Below are 20,284 nucleotides of genomic sequence, written 5' to 3' on the forward strand. Positions count from 1 at the left end.
AGGCACTCCTGTCTTCCACTGCCTCCCGCAGTTTGGTCAAACTCATGCTGGTAGCTTCGAGAACACTGTCCAACCATCTCATCCTCTGTCGTCCCCTTCTCCTTGTGCCCTCCATCTTTCCCAACATCAGGGTCTTTTCCAGGGAGTCTTCTCTTCTCATGAGGTGGCCAAAGTATTGGAGCCTCAGCTCCATGATCTGTCCTTGCAGTGAGCACTCAGGGCTTATTTCCTTCAGAATGGATAGGTTTGATTGATCTCCTTGCAGTCCACGGGACTCTCAAGAGTCTCCCTCCAGCACCATAATTCAAAAGCATCAATTCTTTGGCAGTCAGCCTTCTTTATGGTCCAGCTCTCACTTCCATACATCACTACTGGGAAAACCATAGCTTTTACTATACGGACCTTTGTTGGCAAGGTGATGTCTCTACTTTTTAAGATGCTGTCTGAGTATTTAGCAAAACACAATGCCAGAGCGGAGTGGGAGAAGTCCCAGGTTGGCAGTTTGAATGATGTAAGCAAACAGGAGGAAAATATCCATTTTGCAAGTTGGGGTGGGGGGCAGGGAGAAGGGGGTCTGTCTGTTTTATGCTGCACAGAGGGTCAGACACGATGTTTGGGGTCTCTTGGAATCTGAGATGGCAGCACTGGAAGGAAGAGGACCTCCTGGGATGTGAATGCCATCTAGACCAATCTCACCATCTAGACCCAGGTTGTATACGGTGATACCTTGGTTTACAACCATAATCCGTTCCGGAGGTCCAGTTGTAAACCAAAGCAGGTTGTAACCCAAGGCGCGCTTTTGCCACTGGGGCCTCAAAAAAAATATGGGTTCTAATAATTAAAAAAAGGGACATACACTTCAGGGTTTGACGTGGTTGTAATCCAAAATGGTTGTAATCCAAAACTGTTGCAAACCAAGATACTACTGTATACAGCGGTACCTTGGTTTAAGAACAGCCCTGTTTACAAATAATTCGGTTTACGAACTCTGCAAAACCGGAAGTAGTGTCCCGGTTTGCGAACTTTACCTCGGTCTACGAATGGAAGCCAAACGGTGGAAGGGCACTGGCGGCGGGAAGCCTCATTAGGGAAAGGGTGCCTCGGTTTAAGAATGGACTTCCGGAACGGATTAAGTTCGTAAACCGAGGCACCACTGTTTATGCAAATAAACCATATAACATAAAGACACCACAGTCTCTGCTGAGCCTTCTTGTCCAAAATGAAACACTGACCCCCTGGATCTCACAAGGCTTGCATTAGACTCTTCCTATGTTGCTTTGTATCCATTTGGACCAGCGGTTCTCAACCTGTGGGTCACCAGATGTTGTTGGACCACAACTCCCATCATCCCTGAGCTCTGGCCTGAACTTTGCTTCAGGATGAGAAGAGAAATTGTGCAGCGGTGGCAGCAGGAGGCCCCATTAGCTAAAGTGGTGCTTCAGGTTAAGAACAGTTTCAGGTTAAGTACGGACCTCCAGAACGAAGTACTTAACCCGAGGTACCTCTGTACTGGTCTGCGTGTTGCTTGTATTGTTTGTTGTGGCAGAAAGGCTTCAGCAACGGGCACTCGGCTCCCAGGCAGGCCTTGCACACAGCAAGCACAAAAAGGCCAGCACAGTGCCTGCCTCCCTTTTGTCTGTCTGTTCCCAACAGCAAGGGCTGGCAGACTAGATGGCTGGGCTCCCTTGCCCACTTGCTTCCTCACTCCAAGGCTGCCTCAGCTCCTGGCAACCCCCTGGCCAACTCCAAAGGCATCATTCGCCTGCAGAGCTTATAGCCACAGCTGCTGCAACAAACAGCTGTGCAAGCCTTCAGGAGGCAGAGACATGAGAGGGCATCAAGGAGGGACGGAAGGAACAGAGGCCAATGTTGCCCACGGCACCCCTAACCATCATTCAAGGCACCCCAGGGTGCCACAACACACTGGTTGAAAACCACCCATCTAGAGTCTAGACCAGCCTTTCTTAACCTTGGCTTAACTCCCATCACCCTTGACCACTGGTTCTGCTAGCTAGGGATGATGGGATTTGCAGCCCAACAACAGCCAGGGACCAGAGGTTGAGAGGGGCTGGTGTAGAGGGAGAAGTGAGTGGTGTTTTTGAGTGTGCCCAGAAAATACCCTATGGGACGCGGGTGGCGCTGTGGGTTAAACCAAAGAGCCTAGGGCTTGCCAATCAGAAGGTCGGTGGTTTGAATCCCCACAACAGGGTGAGCTCCCGTTGCTCGGTTCCTGCTCCTGCCAACCTAACAGTTCAAAAGCACGTCAAAGTGCAAGTAGATAAATAGGTACCACTCCGGCGGGAAGGTAAACGGCGTTTCTGTGCACTGCTCTGGTTCGCCAGAAGCGGCTTAGTCATGCTGGCCACATGACCCGGAAGCTGTACACCGGCTCCCTCGGCCAATAAAGCGAGATGAAAGCCGCAACCTCAGAGTTGGCCAGGGGTCCCTTTACCTTTTAGAAAATACCCTACTGTTCAAAGGCAATATTTATATTTGTTGCCCCGCCCACTTTTGCCTCTGGCTCCACCCACCATGGTCATGTGGGCCACAGAAGGCTCTCCAGTAGGGAACGAGGCTCCTGGACTCAAAAATATTTCCCCTGACTGTTACAAACTAAAACCACGCAGGCAGTTTTTGAAGAACAGTTGAGTTTATTCAGACTTGTTGCAGGACTACAGGGACGCAAGGCGAAATTAGAGAAATTTGAGGGCTCTGATTCTGAAGTCGCCTTCCACCTTGATGTAGCTGATGGTCTTCAGGCCCAGCCGGTTGGGGAACGTGAACTCGTGACCTTCTGCCAGCTTCACCTTGATCTCCGCAGAAAGAAAAATGAAGGAAAGCTGGAAGAAGCAGGAGGAGGAGTCGTGAGAAAACCAGGACACTAAACACTTTACGTGCCCTGAAAGACTAAAAGGAATGGCAACTACTGCATAGACATTGGGCATTCAGCATTTCCATTTCCTGTCTGAGGCTGCTTCTACCCAAGTGCTTTACATTTCAGCCGAGTCTGAGGCAGTGGAGTAGTGTGGGGGTGCAGGGGGAGGCCGGCCGCACCGGGCGCAACATCTGGGGGGGGGGCGTGCTCGCACTCGCAGCTCTCTGCCCCTACCTGGCTCACTCTCTCTCACTGCAGTGCTGGCTGTGCGAATCCGATCCGAGCCGCCAGGTCGCCACCCACTGTGGAGGGGAGGGTGCCAGGCGTGCGGTGCGGTGCAGAGAGAGAGCGAGGGACTATCTGGGGGAGGGACAGTGCAGCGGGGGGGGGGGCGCAAATTACTTGCCTTGCCCCGGGTGCTGACAACCCACGCTACGCCACTGGTCTGAGGCAATTCAGAGCCCAAGGACCAGAGTTGTCTTAATCCATGGGTAGGCAAGCTAAGGCCCGGGGGCCAGATTGCCTTCTAAATGCAGCCTGTTGACGGTCCGGGAATCAGCGTGTTTTTACATGAGTAGAATGTGTCCTTTTATTTAAAATGCATCTCTGGGTTATTTGTGGGGCATAGGAATTCGTTCATTCCCCCCCCCCAAATATAGTCCAGCCCCCCACAAGGTCTGAGGGACAGTGGACCGGCCCCCTTCTGAAAAAGTTTACTGACCCCTGGACTTAATCCCTCATGTTACAAACAGGATAAGATGGGGAGAGGGGTGTACCATATTAATGTTTAAACTTGTGAAAATGCTTGCTACACAAAATGTTACACAAAGATTCCTGCATTGTAGGGGGTTGGACTAGATGACCCTCAGTCTCCCTTCCAACTCTACAATTCTATTAGAACAATAGAAGGTATCGCCCAAGCCACTGGACCAGCCTTGCATTTTGCACACAGAATTCTCCCAATGAGCAGCCTCACTGCAGCTACAGTGTTTGCTCAGGCCAGATGCAAACTGATATACACCCAGAATTAAGACAGAGTTGCTCATTTGTACTGAAGACGCATAATTTACATAAAAATTACCTCCATCTATATTTTTTATTTTGCAGGGCCTCCTCCAAGCTTGGAGTGGAGCTGGTACAGAATGCAGAGCTAGAGATAGAATCACAGGAGGGAAAGAACCTGTGTGCAGAAAACTAGCTTCTCAGGAGGGCCAGGCTAGAATCCTTACATGCTAGTTTTTTATAGGCAAAGGTGAGCTGGCCTGTGCACATATTTTTTAAAAAATAAAAGCACAGAAGTCTTATTCAGTCAAGCCAGACTTCAAACACCTGCATTCCAGTTCTACACATATAAGTTGATTTTTTTGAAAGGAGGAAGGTCCTCCTTCCACACCCTCTAGGCAGGCACCCCAAAATTCGGCCCTCCATATGTTTTGGGACTACAGTTCCCATCATCCTTGACCACTGGTCCTCGTAGCTAGGGATGATGGGAGTTGTAGTCCCCAAACATCTGGAGGGCCGAGTTTGGGGGTGCCTGCTCTAAGGAAAAGATACCTGGGGTCTTCCAGATGTTCAGGTATTGCTCCCATGCCTGACCATTGGCCATACTGGCTGGGGTCAATAGGAGTACAATAATAATAATAATTTATTATTTATACCCCGCCCATCTGGCTGGGCTTCCCCAGCCACTCTGGGCGGCTTTCAACAAAATATTAAAATACAGTAACGCATCAAACATTAAAAGCTTCCCTAAACAGGGCTGCCTTCAGATGTCTTCTAAAAGTCTGGTAGTTGTTCCACTCTTTGACATCTGGTGGGAGGGCGTTCCACAGGGCGGGTGCCACTACTGAGAAGGCCCTTGCATGAAGGCTGCAGGCCTCCCAACTCATGTCCTCTGCAGAGGAGCCACTCCCCTGCCTGCTCCATTCGCACACAGACCTTGGATAAGACTGCCACACCCTCACCTGAACTTTGGCACCTTGTTCAAAAGGGAAATCGGTGATTCTCTGTTCTTTCCCCCATACGCTGTCCTGCAAGGAGTTGCACACGATGGTGTTCAAAATGGTGTTCTCGTCCGTCTGGTAGTCAAAGCGGGGGTTGAAGTGAAGAACGAGGTTGTCGCGATCACGGCCCAGATTCACGACAAAACTTGAGGATGGAAGTTATGGAAAACAAGAGCGTGGAGGTTAAGGCTTCTGGACTTCTGTATAAACAAACAACAACTACGCAGCCCCTCTCCTGGGCCTGTATGCCAAACAGTGAGAGCATTTAGTGCTGTATTTGGGCTTCATGAGAACAGTAGCTTTAAAAATAAATAGAAATAAAGCCTGGTTCTATTGCTCATGGATGCAACAGAATCACAAAGGAATTAGCAACCTAGTGCAGCATACAGTGGTACCTCGGGTTAAGTATTTAATTCGTTCCGGAGATCTGTTCTTAACCTGAAACTGTTCTTAAGCTGAAGCACCACTTTAGCTAATGGGGCCTCCTGCTGCCGCTGCGCTGCCAGAGCACGATTTCTGTTCTCATCCTGAAGCAAAGTTCTTAACCTGAAGCACTATTTCTGGGTTAGCGGAGTCTGTAACCTGAAGTGTATGTAGGCCAAGGTACCACTGTATAGACTCTGTATAGAGTTTCCCAACTTGGGTCTCAAACTTGGGTCTCCAGCTGGTTTTGGACTACAATTATCACTTATGGGTCCTGCTAGCTAGGGATGATGGGAGTCCAAAAACAGCTGGAGACCCAAATTATGGAAACCCTGATATAGACTGTTGGGGTGGCAGGATAGACCCCCAAATCTGCTTCCTTCGCCCATGGCTCTTAAGTGCCTGAACACAGTGGTATCCCAACATTTCCCCTCCCTCCATGGGTCACTTGAGAATCACTGCAGGTCCACATAGAGAACTTAGTGGGTTTTTTCCTGCGTGTTGTAATGTGCTGCAACAGGTGCTGTAGGATTTTGAATTGTGTTTTTGCTGACAGGCTGAGGGCCACCTGAATGAAGCTCACAGATCAGAGTTTGGAGAACAGGAGTCACAAAGTGTGCAATATAGGATTCTCCACACTCCATCCTAGGACTGCGAGTTAAACCACAGAGCCTAGGACTTGCCGATCAGAAGGTCGGTGGTTCAAATCCCCGCGACGGGGCAAGCTCCCGTTGCTCGGTCCCTGCTCCTGCCAACCTAGGAGTTTGAAAGCACATCAAAGCGCAAGTAGATAAATAGATACCACTCTGGCGGGAAGGGAAACGGCATTTCCGTGCACTGCTCTGGTTTGCCAGAAGCGGCTTAGTCATGCTGGCCACATGACCCGGAAGCTGTACGTCGGCTCCCTCGGCCAGTAAAGCAAGATGAGCGCCGCAACCCCAGAGTCGGTCACGACTGGACCTAATGGTCAGGGGTCCCTTTACCTTTACCTATTATACTAACTGAAGCCATGCTGATATGAACAGCTTGGGGGGCAAGCAGGTGAGATAGCAACTTTTCTGTACTGCAAAGCAGTAATATGAATACACCACAAGAGTCAAGACGCTTTCCTCCTTCTCAACTTACTCTTTGGCATCCGACGAGATCCTCCCTTTCACTTGGACAGTGTCTCCATGCATAAGGACAAAATCTGTCGCAACCAGCCCCTAGGGAAGAGGGAAACACGCCTTCAGCTGCGATGGTGGAATGGTGAGATTTAGGAGGGAAAGGGGAAAGAAAGTAAAGGCTCTTACATTCATTGGCTTGGCGTGAAACCGGGTCCATGGATCAATGAGGGCACTTTCTAATACCTATGGGACAGGATAAAAGGAAAGAGTCGCCAATAAATCAATAGGCAGAAGAACGGAGAATTTCATTTGCTACAGACAGTGTTGGGAATCCAAGGCTTGCCAGATCTTTAGGACTAGCAGCTTGCTAGTCCCACATAGCAAGCAATTACTTCTCCCTCCTGCCATGTTATTCCAGGTAAAGGTAAAGGGACCCCTGACCATTAGGTCCAGTCGTGACTGACTCTGGGGTTGCGGCACTCATCTCGCTTTATTGGCCAAGGGAGCCGGTGTACAGCTTCCGGGTCATGTGGCCAGCATGACTAAGCCGCTTCTGGCAAACCAGAGCAGTGCACGGAAACTCCGTTTACCTTCCTGCTGGAGCGGTACCTATTTATCTACTTGCACTTTGATGTGCTTTCGAACTGCTAGGTTGGCAGGAGCAGGGACTGAGCAACGGGAGCTAACCCCATCGCGGGGATTCGAACCGCCAACCTTCTGATCAGCAAGTCCTAGGCTCTGTGGTTTAACCCACAGCGCCACCCGCATCCCTGTTATTCCCAGTAGCAACCTCCAATTAAAAGTGCTGCTTTCACTAATTCTTATAGGGAAGCCTAAAGACGCTGTAAACAAACCACAGATTATTATTTTTTGCATACTCACTCAAACACATGAATGAATGGATTTTATTATTTCGGTCACAGACCAGTTCCAGCCCACATACAATATCAAAGAAATCATCAAACACGTTAGGGGTACATTTGAATTTGCAATGAGGTATAACAGGGACAATACAGATATAGGAACAGTTAAAAATATATATAAATTTAAACTTAATCACTAACATATAACCTAAAATTATCATTTAAAACCTTAATCATTATAATAGCACAGCTTGTTCCTTAGGTTTTATGGCAATCGCAGAGAATTTGGCCACCCTTAACGTGATGTCGGGATCCTTGTCCTTTACCAGGGATTTTAGACATTGAAGTTCAGATTCATTTGGAGATTTTTTTCCCTCAAACACACATTTCCAAGCCCTCTTCAAATCTTGCCTTTTCTGTGAAGCCTCAACGCCCACCCCTTCTAGAAAGACTTTTTGAGTATGCTGAACTGCATCGGCATACATCCACCTCCTAAATTACACTTATCTCTACCACAGGTAGACGTTTGATTGTAAGCTCTGCAGGGCAGAGACCAGTCCCCGCCCCCCCTTTATGCTAGAAAGCACAACTGTATGGCTAGCACACCATCACCAACAACAGAGGACAGCCCTACTAACGATGCACCAAGAATAGATTTTCAAGAACCCCAAAGCAAGAGAAAAAGATAGAATTCCAGCATGCAATAGCGACACATACAAAATGTGCTTGTTTCGTAGCTGATACACCGCTTCCCAAAGAGACCTATTGATGCTTATAAGTTTCTGGCCTTGTTTAGGTCCTGCTGCTTGTAAAGCAATCTCAGTACCAATAATCTAAGAGCAACAGTAAAGAGGACTCACGGGATCCATGATGCAATCTCGCTCGGGTCCAGCGACACCTTCTCCCTTCCAAACTCCGTTCTGTGCCTCAGCAAAAGAAGTACCAGCCTGCTACCTTGCAAAAAGAAAGTGCCCCCTGGTGCCTTTAAGTAGCTGGGGGGGAAAGCACCACCTGACAAAAAGGGTCTGCTGTGATTGGAGCTCTCTAGAAATGCAAGGAGGAGGAAAATCAGGGTCAACAAGCAACACAGCTGGCCTGCTTTAAATGCAGGAGAACAGTGATTACACCGGGGAACAATTTTTTTGTTGCATTGACACCTGCAGTTGTTGTAACCTAATTTCGATGTGCTGATTTCATATCTGAAGTTGGTTTTGTTCTGTAAGCTCTAGTTTTTTTGCAATTCATGTTTTTCACCTTTCACCATAATCTTCGTTTTTCATAATGCAAGAATTCAATATTTTATTAAACACATAGCCAAAGTAGTACAATAGGAGTATAAATGTAAGTGACTTATAAAGCATTAAACATGACATGTATAGCATTGAAAATGACATGTATATCAATGTACAGTTGGAGGTACAGTGGTAGCTCGCAAGACGAATGCCTCGCAAGACGAAAAACTCGCTAGACGAAAGAGTTTTTCATTTTTTGAGTTGCTTTGCAAGACGAATTTCCCTATGGGCTTGCTTCGCAAGACGAAAACGTCTTGCGCCTTTTTCTTAAAACCGTCAATGCATTCCTATGGGAAGCCGTCAATGCACAGTGGTGCTTCGCAAGACGAAAAAATTCACAAGACGAAAAAACTCGCAGAACGAATTAATTTCGTCTTGCGAGGCACCACTGTATGCAAAAAAATGTATTGCCTTGGGATCCGCAGTATACTGGGGAACAAAAAAAAATTCCATTTTCTTTTGCATGAGATTTTTCAACTGTTCTTAGATGTTCTTTCAATGCTGATATACATTCAAATCTGAAATCGATTTTCGTGAACCGGGTACATGCTAGAGACACATTTTTGTCTACTTGAAGAAGCCATGGTCCATCTAAAAATACAAATATTTAGGTTTAAAAAACTGTAAAAAATAAGACAAATTAAGTTTGCAATACAATAATTACCATGTGGTTAGCGTAGATCAACGTGTCAGTGTGCAATTATCCCCAGTGTAAATATGACATATCAGCAAAAGTCGTAAACTGAAAGATAACTATAGCATGTACAGAAAAAGAACATATAAGATCAGCATTGAAAGAACATATAAGAACAGTTGAAAAATCTCATGAAAAGGAAAATGGAAAAAAAAAAAAATCCCCAGTCGCTGGTGCTATGTTTTCCTGCTGCCCTTCATTCACCTGGTACCCTCCAGATGCTTTGGCGGCCCCAGCTCACATCAGGATTAGCCCTCACCTGTGCAGGTTGGGGTGATGATAGCTGTAGTCCAAAACATCTGGAGAGGACATCCTTGCCCTGACTCTTCCTCCAAGAAACCCAGGATGGCGTACATGGTTTCCTCTCATTCACATCACAACATTAGGCCAGCAGGCAACTGAGCCAATGGAAAAGGAGGAGCTAGAGCAGGGTCTCCCAAACCTGGGCCTCCAGCTGTTTTTTTGGACTACAACTCCCATCATCCCTAGCTAGCAGGACCAATGGTTAGGGGTGATGAGAACTGGAGCCTGAAAACAGCTGGAGACCCACGTTTGGGAAACACCCTGTTAAAATACAGTGGTGCCTCGCAAGACGAAATTAATTCGTTCCGCAAGTCTCTTCGTCTAGCGGTTTTTTCGTCTTGCGAAGCAACCCTATTAGCGGATTAGCGCTATTAGCGGTTTAGCGGCTATTAGCAGCTATTAAAGGCTTAAAGGATTAGCGGATTAGCTGCTAAAAGGCTATTAGCGGTTTAGCGGCTTAGAAAAAGGGGGTGGGGAGTGAAAAAAAATGCAAGACATTTTTATCTTGCGAAGCAAGCCCATAGGGAAATTCGTCCTGCGAAGCGCATTGAAAAACGGAAAGCCCTTTCGTCTAGCGGGTTTTCCGTCTTGCGAGGCATTCGTCTTGCGGGGCACCACTGTATTTTTATTGGTCTTCAGTGTGGAAGGGCTGGAGCAGGAGTCAGCAAATTTTTTCAGCAGGGGGCCGGTCCACTGTCCCTCAGACCTTGTGGGGGGCCGGACTATATTTTGAAGGGGGAAAAATATGAACGAATTCCTATGCCCCACAAATAACCCAGAGATGCATTCTAAATAAAAGGACACATTCTACTCATGTAAAACATGCTGATTCCCGGACTGTCCGTGGGCTGGATTTAGACGGCAATTGGGCTGGATCTGGCCCCCAGGCCTTAGTTTGCCTACCTATGGGCTGGAGAATAAAGACTGGATTGTGGCTGAGGTGACTGGATTGTCACCTGTCCCAGCCTGACATGACTCTAACCATTACACCACATTGGCTTCCTTTGAACAAGTACGTTGTGGCATAATATTTTAAAAATATAAAGTTCATAAATACAACATTTCTATATATACAGATTATTTTGGAGGGGAGATAATATTGGGTTGCATCTAATGTTGGGGAGGGGTGCGCATTGTAATTAATCGACATTGTTGACAGGTCCATTCATTTCTCCTCATAGTTGGAGGCAGACTCTTTACGTAGGCCCAGTGCAAGAGGCAGCAGCAAAAAAAAAGTGCCAGCAGCAATCTTGCAGCAATGTGAATCAGCTTGAAAGGCATCTTCAAAGACTCGCAGAGACCATTAAAAATCCCTCTGCCCTCGTGGGGTGCTGTTGGATCAGCTGTTGCAGATTCTGGAGCTGCCAGTTTTTCCAATCAGGTTCTGCGGCTGTGCCTTTAACAGAAGCTGTTAAATGCAGCAACTGGGAGGTCAAAATGGCTTATCTCCCTTGCTTTGGAAACCTTCGCCTACTCATTCATATAGTTCAAGGCATTTTTAAAGACACGTCCGGACAGTTTCCTAAGAGTAGACTCACAAGTGTCCTTGCCCGGTAAACATTTGTTTGTGATTTTGTTGCTTGCATGTGCATTCACAAAGTGACTAGCTGTTCCAATTCTGCAAAGGAGAAAAGCATTCCTATGCAATTCCCTCAAAGATGAACAGGTGAATTATTCCTTTAGATTAGCCCTTTCGGGGACAGAAACCTCCCCCGCACAAATTTGGCTACCACAGAGCCAGTGTGGTGTAGTGGTTAAGAGCGGTAGATTCGTAATCTGGTGAACCGGGTTCGCATCTCCGCTCCTCCACATGCAGCTGCTGGGTGACCTTGGGCCAGTCACACTTCCTTGAAGTCTCTCAGCCCCACTCACCTCACAGAGTGTTTGTTGTGGGGGAGGAAGGGAAAGGAGAATGTTAGCCACTTTGAGACTCCTTAAAGGGAGTGAAAGGCAGGATATCAAACTCTTCTTCTTCCTCTATAATGTTCTGCTGAAACAGGGACAGATGCAGATCAAACTCAAGACCTTTGTTTTTGTATTTTTAGCTGTAAGCCGTCTGAAGAAAAGGCAGGATTGAAATAATATTATGGTTATTGTTGTTGTTGTTGTTTAGTTGTTTAGTCGTGTCCGACTCTTCGTGACTCCATGGACCAGAGCACGCCAAGCCCTCCTGTCTTCCACTGCCTCCCGCAGTTTAGTCAAACTCATGCTGGTAACTTCGAGAACACTGTCCAACCATCTCGTCCTCTGTCGTCCCCTTCTCCTTGTGCCCTCAATCTTTCCCAGCATCAGGGTCTTTTCCAGGGAGTCTTCTCTTCTCAAGAGGTGGCCAAAGTATTGGAGCCTCAGCTTCAGGATCTGTCCTTCCAGTGAGCACTCAGAGCTAATTTCCTTAAGAATGGATGGAATTTGATCTTCTTGCAGTCCACGGGACTCTCAAGAGTCTCCTCCAGCACCATAATTCAAAAGCCTCAATTCTTCGGCGATCAGCCTTCTTGATGGTCCAGCTCTCACTTCCATACATCACTACTGGGAAAACCATAGCTTTAACTATACGGACCTTTGTTGGCAAGGTGATGTCTCTGCTTTTTAAGATGCTGTCTAGGTTTGTCATTGCTTTTCTCCCAAGAAGCAGACATCTTTTAATTTCGTGGCTGCTGTCACCATCTGCAGTGATCATGGAGCCCAAGAAAGTAAAATCTCTCACTGCCTCCATTTCTTCCCCTTCTATTTGCCAGGAGATGATGGGCCCAATGGCCATGATCTTCGTTTTTTTGATGTTGAGCTTCAGACCATATTTTGCGCTCTCCTCTTCCACCCTCAATAAAAGGTAATTATGGTTATTATGATTATATATATCAATAAAAGCTCTGCAGAGTTCTGCAGAACTTCCTTTTATTTTCTGGGATCTAATTGCACAGACCAAATCCCTTCTGTTTATTCATGTAAATGTTTGTCCCTGTTATTAATTGTGCGAGCAGCTGAAGGGAACGAAGAGACGCTCACGGCAGAATCAAGACCCCTGTTTCCATCTGAGGCTGGTGGCATCACACCAGGCGGCTGGTTGTCACTTTGAATCTTTTCATTGATATAATTTCTAGATTTTGCAAGCTGTGCTGTCAAGGAAAGGAGCTGGCATGTTAATACAGCTTGTTGGAAACGTGGAGCATCAAAGGATGTTATTTGGCTGCCGTCTTAACTGTACTTAAGAGGAAATAAGAATCACTGAAGTCAGGAGAGGATTTACTTCCAGGAAAGACGGAGAATAAGTGGATGCTGTCAGACAGGTAAAGAGTATTTGCATGATAGCAGCAGAGACATACTGCTGTAAGCATTAACTTTTCACAATACTTTTGTCTAAGCTATTGTTTTCTGATTTATTGGCGATGTGGCCCCAGAGCAGGGTCATTTAAAAATCGCTGGACAGGGTCCGCTGCCAAGTGTGGTGTTATATGCTTATAGCATTAGAGGAAATAATGGAGAGTCAAAATCCATTCCTAGCTATAAGCTGGCTATGCCCTGCCATTATGATATGCTAGATATGCAGGTATCAGAACCAGGTCCTTTTTTGTGGTGGCCCCAGGGCCGGATTTAGGTTTGATGAGGCCCTAAGCTACTGAAGGTCATGGGGCCCTTTCTATGTCTAGCTGTCCTTTGTCAACACCAAATTGTCACTGTTTTCGTGTTGAATAGATGCTATATGGTAATTTATGGACCTAATAGGTTTCTAAAGCCATTTGCACATGGAGAATGTAGGCACCCTATATATAGAAATAATAATAATAATAATAATAATAAATTTTATTTATATCCCGCCCTCCCCAGCCGAAGCCGGGCTCAGGGCGGCTAACAACAGTAAAACAGCACAAACAACACTTTAAAATCATTCATTATAAAATTAATTAATTCAAGCCACTGGCAACCATTGGGCCAGAGCTCTGCGAAGATTGCCAATGGAGGGAGTCAGGCTGTGCCCTGGCCAAAGGCCTGGTGGAACAGTTCTGTCTTGCAGGCCCTGCGGAAAGATGTTGAGCAAACCAGTGATATCTTAGGGAGCAGGCTAGCAGGTGGGGCCCATTACGCACATCATAGGAGCCTACACAACACAAAACACTGTTGCTGTATGTAGGTTTTATTTTATTTGTTTTTTATCTTGCATTTTGGAAATGTACAGTACATCCAGTTTTTTTCCTTTAAATTTTTTTTGGGGGGGGGCCAAGAGAGTGGGTCCCTAAGCTATAGCTTGTTTAGCTTATACAGTGGTACCTCAGGTTACATACGCTTCAGGTTACAGACGCTTCAGGTTACAGACTCCGCTAACCCAGACATATTACCTCGGGTTAAGAACTTTGCTTCAGGATGAGAACAGAAATCGTGCTCCAGCGGTGCGGCGGCAGCGAGAGGCCCCCATTAGCTAAAGTGGTGCTGCAGGTTAAGAACAGTTTCAGGTTAAGAACAGACCTCCAGAATGAATTACATTCTTAACCCAAGGTACCACTGTACGTAAATCCGGCAGTGAGTGGCTCCATGCCTTTGTTATTCACTCCCCAAAGACCTATGCATCACCCTCTTTCTTCTGCCTTTTAAAACGACCTTGAAGACTTGATTTCAGTCTCTGTCTGACTGATGTGCCAATACTTGCGTTTATCTGCACCTGTTCAGTAGGTGGGGCTATTTAGTAAATTGCTGATGTGATTTTATGGAAACTCTTTGTGAACTGCCTTGAGAAGGCTGCACCATGGAAATATTTCTAACAGATTGAACCCCCATGTTGAGAGGCAATATACCTCTCAATGACAAATGTCAGAATGTAAACAACATGTCCCACTGATGGTGATGCGATTTTATTTGCTCCTTTTTATCTCTTTTATTGAGATCTCTTGGCTTTAATTCCTTTTATTGTGCCTTGGTACCACTCTGTGATGAAAGGCAGATTATAAATATTTTAAATAAACGGAAATAACTAGGTAAACCTTGGGGTGGGCCAGCAAAGCACTTCTTATTGTCTTCTGCAGCAGTCAAACACAATCACCAGCCCCCAAAGGTACTAAAAATATTCTCCCTCTTTATAGCAGTGGCAGGGAATCCTCCAGATTTTGTGGACGCCAAATGCCATCAACCCCAGCAGGCATGGCCAATGGCCAAGGAAGATGGGAGCCGTAGTCTAACAATATCTGGAGGGTTAAAGGTTCCCCATCACTGCCATAAATCATTGTTACCTTCTGTCGCCATTCATTTCATAGAATCATAGAACTGTAGAGTTGGAAGAGACCATGCGGGTCTATGCAGAAAACTTTTTTTTTTTAATAATATTTATTAGAAGTTTAATAGTTACAAAAAGAAAAAAAGAGAAAAAACAATGAAGAATTTAACAAACAATACCTCAAAGATAAAAAGGAAAAAAAATACATCAAAACAAAAACAAAAACATTTAAAAACACATCCAATTTACATATCTTTGCCTTTCATTTACTTGCTTCATTGACCTCCTCACACCTCCCTTTTTTGTATTCTAGTTCAATTAGCTATTCCAGCAAATCCTTTCCATCTTTCTCAATTTTTTGTTCTATAATTTATCTTAACACAATCTAACTTTAAATTTTCCACTTTGGCCTATTAACAATCAGTTTTTGCTTAATTCTTTATAACATTTCTACTAAAATGATATAACTTCATTCCAGCATTCTTCTAACATTCATTAATTTTGCAGTATTTCTGTAAATATACTTTGTATTTTTTCCAATCTTCTTCCACCGACTCTTCTCCCTGGTCTCGGATTCTGCCAGTCATTTCCGCCAATTCCATGTAGTCCATCACAATGCAGAAAACTTTTGCCCAACATGGGATTCGAACACAGGACTCTAAGATTAAGAGTTTTGTGCTCTACCATCTAACACCTTTTCCCCAAATATCTGTTTTCCAACCATTTCCTTTTTCCTCTCTGCTCCAAATTTTCCCAATTACTCAGTGATCAGTTGTTATTCTCAGATGCTGCCCGATGCCTTTGAATTCTTTTGAGAGGTCTGAGACATGGAACCGCACTGTTGTCGCAATTCACGACTGTCAATACTGCTAAAATGATTATTATTTTATTTTCCAAAGCCTGATAGGAGAGAGAGAGATATCCTAGGGAGCAGAGGCTCACATTTTTCTTAAAAAGTTCTGTCAGTTACAATTATTCTGATCATGAACATTTTATTTTCTCTAGGCCCTGCTGGGGGGGCGGGGGATTTGACTGGGAGAAAAGCCCAGAGAGATTCAGAAATCAGCCAGCCTGAGGGATGTGCATGTTGTCTGGCCAAAAACTTATGTCTAAAGAGCAGTCTAACTGAGTTGACAAGGCAGAGAAGCTAACTTGGAGTCAGAGTTAGGGGGGTGCAACTGGTTTCGTCGCAATGGGCGCAGAGCCTTTGGGGTGTTAGGATATAGTTCCATTCGACCTTAAAAGGATACAGGCATGACTGTTGTGTGTCACAAGCCTGTTTACTTCCAGCACAGATCTGCTGGGAACTTCCGTTTGTAGATAGCTTTTGTATTGCTGCTGTTTTGCTGGAGATGAAGGGAAGCAGACATGTTTTCCTTTGTTCCTGAACTATGCTGAATAAAATGCCTGTAAATACTGCTGGACCATAAAGAAGGCTGATCGCCGAAGAATTGATGCTTTTGAATTATGGTGCTGGAGGAGACTCTTGAGAGTCCCATGGACTGCAAGAAGATCAAACCGATCCATTCTGAAGGAAATCAGCCCTGAGTGCTCACTGGAAGGACAGATCGTGAAGCTGAGGCTCCAAGACTTTGGCCACCTCATGAGAAGAGAAGACTCCCTGGAAAAGACCCTGATGTTGGGAAAGATGGAGGGCACAAGGAGAAGGGGATGACAGAGGACGAGATGGTTAGACAGTGTTCTCGAAGCTACAAATATGAGTCTGACCAAACTGCGAGAGGCAGTGGAAGACAGGAGTGCCTGGCGTGCTCTGGTCCATGGGGTCACGAAGAGTCGGACACGACTAAAGGACTAAACAACAACAACAAATACTGTTTACACATGACTTCTGTCGCAAAGAGTTCTTATCTCTGCTGGTTTGCGTGCTCAGAGTCTCTAAAGGTATCTCTGAGGCTTGTGTCACAGTTTTGATGCTGTTCTGAGAACCGGAGTATCGCCCGGCTGCCAGCCGGTGGCTGGAGCCAGCTGGGGGCCTGCCAATTGCCCCCGACTCCCAACAACATCCCAACAGGAGGAGAACCACAACTATGACATAGAATGGAAGGCGAGAGGCAGGGAGAGCACCAAACTTTGTCATCGCTCAGGGTGCCACTGAAATTTGAGACCCCAAGGTCTGCGGCTGGCTAGCTGCATATAGAGCTGAGAATTGCAGGGCAAGGTTTATCTGTCCCCGTATGCAATGTGGGAATTGGTAGGAGATTGGCAGCTATCATTAAAGCAGCAGCTTTCTAGGCTGGTCACACTACATTACAACAGCAGCCCTAGGTCAACATTTTGGACAACAACTCCCATCAGCTGCAGACAGCATGTTCTAAACATCTGGAGGCCCCCAGGTTGTCCTACACTAGCAAGATCAGTGGTCAGGGATGATGGGAACTGTTGTCTGAAAACAGCGGGAGACCCAAGACAGATATGAAAAAATAAATTGAAGGAACCACAGAAAGAGGGGGAAGGAAGTCAAATTGTTAAATGGATTGTAAAATTAATGAAATGTATAAATTTGAAAAGTATTTTTTTAAAAAAATACCTCTTGCTTTAGCTGAGATTCCTGCATTTCAGGGGTTCGACTAGATGACCCTTGAGGTCCCTTTGAACTCTACAATTCTACTATTTTATTATTGTCTGGATGGAGGGCAGAGAGGACTGCCTGAGTGCAGATAGAAACTAGCCTACTGTACAAAGGTAAAATTCACATTTGTGGCTCCGCCCACTTTTGCCTTTGGCCCCGCCTACCGCCAACAGGAGGTCTTCGGAAGGTTGCTCAGTATGTGTTCCTCAGTCGGAAAAAGGCTCTCCATCCCTGCAATTGCGGGAGAGGAAGAGAGGAACCATTGCAGTTGGTGTTTTCTTTGGTAGTAGTTTGTTTTCATTGTGATGTCATCGGCCACATCAGGCCCAGTCCTGAGCTGCCCCAATCATGTGCGAGGCTGGTTGTTTTCTATATACAGTGGTACCCTGGTTCTCAAACTTAATCTGTTCCGGAAGTCCGTTCCAAAACCAAAGTGTTCCAAAACCAAGGCTTGCTTTCCCATAGGAAGTAATGCAAAATGGATTAATCCGTTCCAGACTTTTAAAAGCAACCCCTAAAACAGCAATTTAACATGAATTTTGTTAAACCAGATCATAGATCCATAAAATGAAAGCAATAAAACAATGGACTGCAGTCAGTCAATCAATCAATCAGTAGCTGAACCGGGTTCCACACAGTCACAAAAACAAAAATGAAAAGAGCCGCAAAAACGCAAACACTAAATAAATAGCAAAAACAGACAGACCACAGCCACTGGTGGAGGAAGAGGAATGGGGGGGGGGGAGCACACTGCCCCCGGCAGCACGATCCCAGTGGGGTGCCATCGTGGCTGCCCCATGCCCACACTGGGCGCCACGCGCCAGCCCCGCCCCCACCTGCTCACCACCCCCTGGTGCCGGAGCATGAAGCTCCGCTATTGCCCACAGTGTATCACTCAAAACGGATGTGGCATTCAAATCAGAAGCATAACACTCAAAACGGAAGCATGGCACTCAAACTGGAAGTGTAACACTCAAAACGGAGCACGTTCAGCTTCTGAAAAAAGTTTGCAAACCAGAACACTGACTTCCAGGTTTGCAGTACAGTGGTACCTCGGGATGCGAATGGGATCTGTTCCGGAGCCCCGTTCGCATCCTGAATGGAACGTAAGATCCAACAGCGCATCAGCGTGTGCGCGGGTCATGTTTTGCAACTTCCATGCATGCGCGTGATGTCATTTTGAGCGTCTGTGCATGCGTAAGCAGTGAAACCCAGAAGTAAGGTGCTGGGGTTGCCCTGCAGCCCCCAAACTCTGAGCGTCCTCCGGTATCCTCCAGTATGCGCAGCTCTGGAAAAGGCATTTCCCTTCTTCTCCAGTGCGCTTCAGCGACAGATATCAAATGATATATGCACACTAATTTTCTAGCATAACACAGCAAGAAGTGTGAAACATCGTAGAGCTAAACTACAGTGGTGCCCCGCAAGACGATTGCCTCGCAAGACGGAAAACCCGCAAGACGAAAGGGTTTTCCGTCTGCAGAGGCGCTTCGCAAGACGAATTTCCCTATGGGCTTGCTTCGCAAGACGAAAAATGACGAAAATTTTCGGGGGGTTTTTTTTTGCTCCAAAACCCCTTATTTTGAATCGCTAAGCTGCTAAAAGCATTTTAGCAGCAAAACCGCTAATCCCTCCCCCTTTAAAAAGCCGTTTTTAGCCCTTTTTTAGCCAATAGCGCTAATAGCGCTACTCCGTCAATGGGCTTGCTTCGCAAGACGAAAAAACCGCAAGACGAAAAGACCCGCGGAACGGATTCTTTTCATCTTGCGAGGCACCACTGTATTTACACACTATGTCTGTACAAAGGAGTCATGGCAGCCTCTCTCTCCAGCTCTGAGAGAAGAAACAGAAAGATGGACTACATGGAATTGGCGGAAATGACTGGCAGAATCTGAGACCAGGGAGAAGAGTCGGTGGAAGAAGATTGGAAAAAATTCAAAGTATATTTACAGAAATACTGCAAAATTAATGAATGTTAGAAGAATGCTGGAATGAAGTTACATGGTTTTAGCAGAAATGTTATAAAGAATTAAGCAAAAACTGATTGTTAATGGGCCAAAGTGGAAAATCTAAAGTTAGATTGTGTTAAGATAAATTATAGAACAAAAAATTGAGAAAGATGGAAAGGATTTGCTGAAATAGCTAATTGAACTAGAATACAAAAAAGGGAGGTGTGAGGAGGTCGATGAAACAAGTAAATGAAAGGTAAAGATATGGAAATATTGGATGTTTTTTAAAATGTTTTTGTTTTTCTTGTCGTTTTTATGTATTGTTTTTTGTTTTTGTTTTTATTTTTGATGTATTGTTTGTTAATTTTTTCCCCTTTTTTGTAACTATTAAACTTTTAATAAATATTATTTTTTTAAAAAAGAGAGAGAAGAAACAGGAAGAAGTAAAAGCAATAGTACAGTACAATAGTACATACAGCGGAAAAGATGAGACTGTCTTCCGTTCCCACACTCTTCCCAGACAGGCATGTGATTTACGCCAATCTCATCTGCAGCATCAGAGGCGTGAAATACTAACAGTCCTAAGGGAAAGCGGGACATTCTGGGATCAAATCAGAAACCAAGATGGCTTCTGTAAATCCAGGACTGTCTCTGGAAAATAGGGACATTTGGAGAATCTAGATTCCTGTGCACATGAGCGGGAGTGCTATTTTGGAGACACATCCTTGTCCAAATGCTTTCAGAATGAAATGAGAAATAAATACGAGCTCCCCCTCTTGATTTGTTTTCTCTCTCGCTGACTATTAATGTTCTATAGGTGGCTGCTGGGAACTATTAAGCCTTCTCCGCTAGTCAGCAGAGGAGGCATTTTCCTCAATTTGGTCCCATTTTATTGATTACTTGGTGCACTTAAGTGCTGCTGAAAGGTGATAAGAGCTGACAGGTCTGGAGAGCAAAGCGCTGTCTCCTCGCAGCTTCCTCCTTGC

The 20,284-nt window shown here is 45.6% G+C and overlaps 1 protein-coding gene across 2 annotated transcripts; it reads right to left on the minus strand.

Moving 5' to 3' along the window:
- Positions 1-2,672: 2,672 nt before the first annotated feature.
- On the minus strand, positions 2,673-17,632 carry LOC310657716 (16 kDa beta-galactoside-binding lectin-like). 2 transcript variants are annotated; one of them, XM_083398830.1, is made up of 6 exons: positions 17,517-17,632; positions 8,131-8,314; positions 6,594-6,650; positions 6,427-6,506; positions 4,840-5,023; positions 2,673-2,840 (listed from the first exon to the last, which is right to left on the minus strand). In XM_083398830.1, the coding sequence occupies exons 2-6, from the start codon at positions 8,137-8,139 to the stop codon at positions 2,694-2,696; spliced, it is 477 nt and encodes a 158-aa protein (XP_083254956.1). In that variant the 5' UTR covers positions 8,140-8,314; positions 17,517-17,632; the 3' UTR covers positions 2,673-2,693. The 2 variants fall into 2 exon arrangements, with proteins under 2 accessions (XP_083254956.1, XP_083254957.1); XM_083398831.1 differs by lacking the exons at positions 8,131-8,314; positions 17,517-17,632 and adding an exon at positions 7,988-8,090.
- Positions 17,633-20,284: the final 2,652 nt, after the last annotated feature.

This window comes from Podarcis tiliguerta (assembly GCF_965153285.1).
Source record: "Podarcis tiliguerta genome assembly, chromosome: 9".
NCBI classification, from domain to species: domain Eukaryota; kingdom Metazoa; phylum Chordata; class Lepidosauria; order Squamata; family Lacertidae; genus Podarcis; species Podarcis tiliguerta.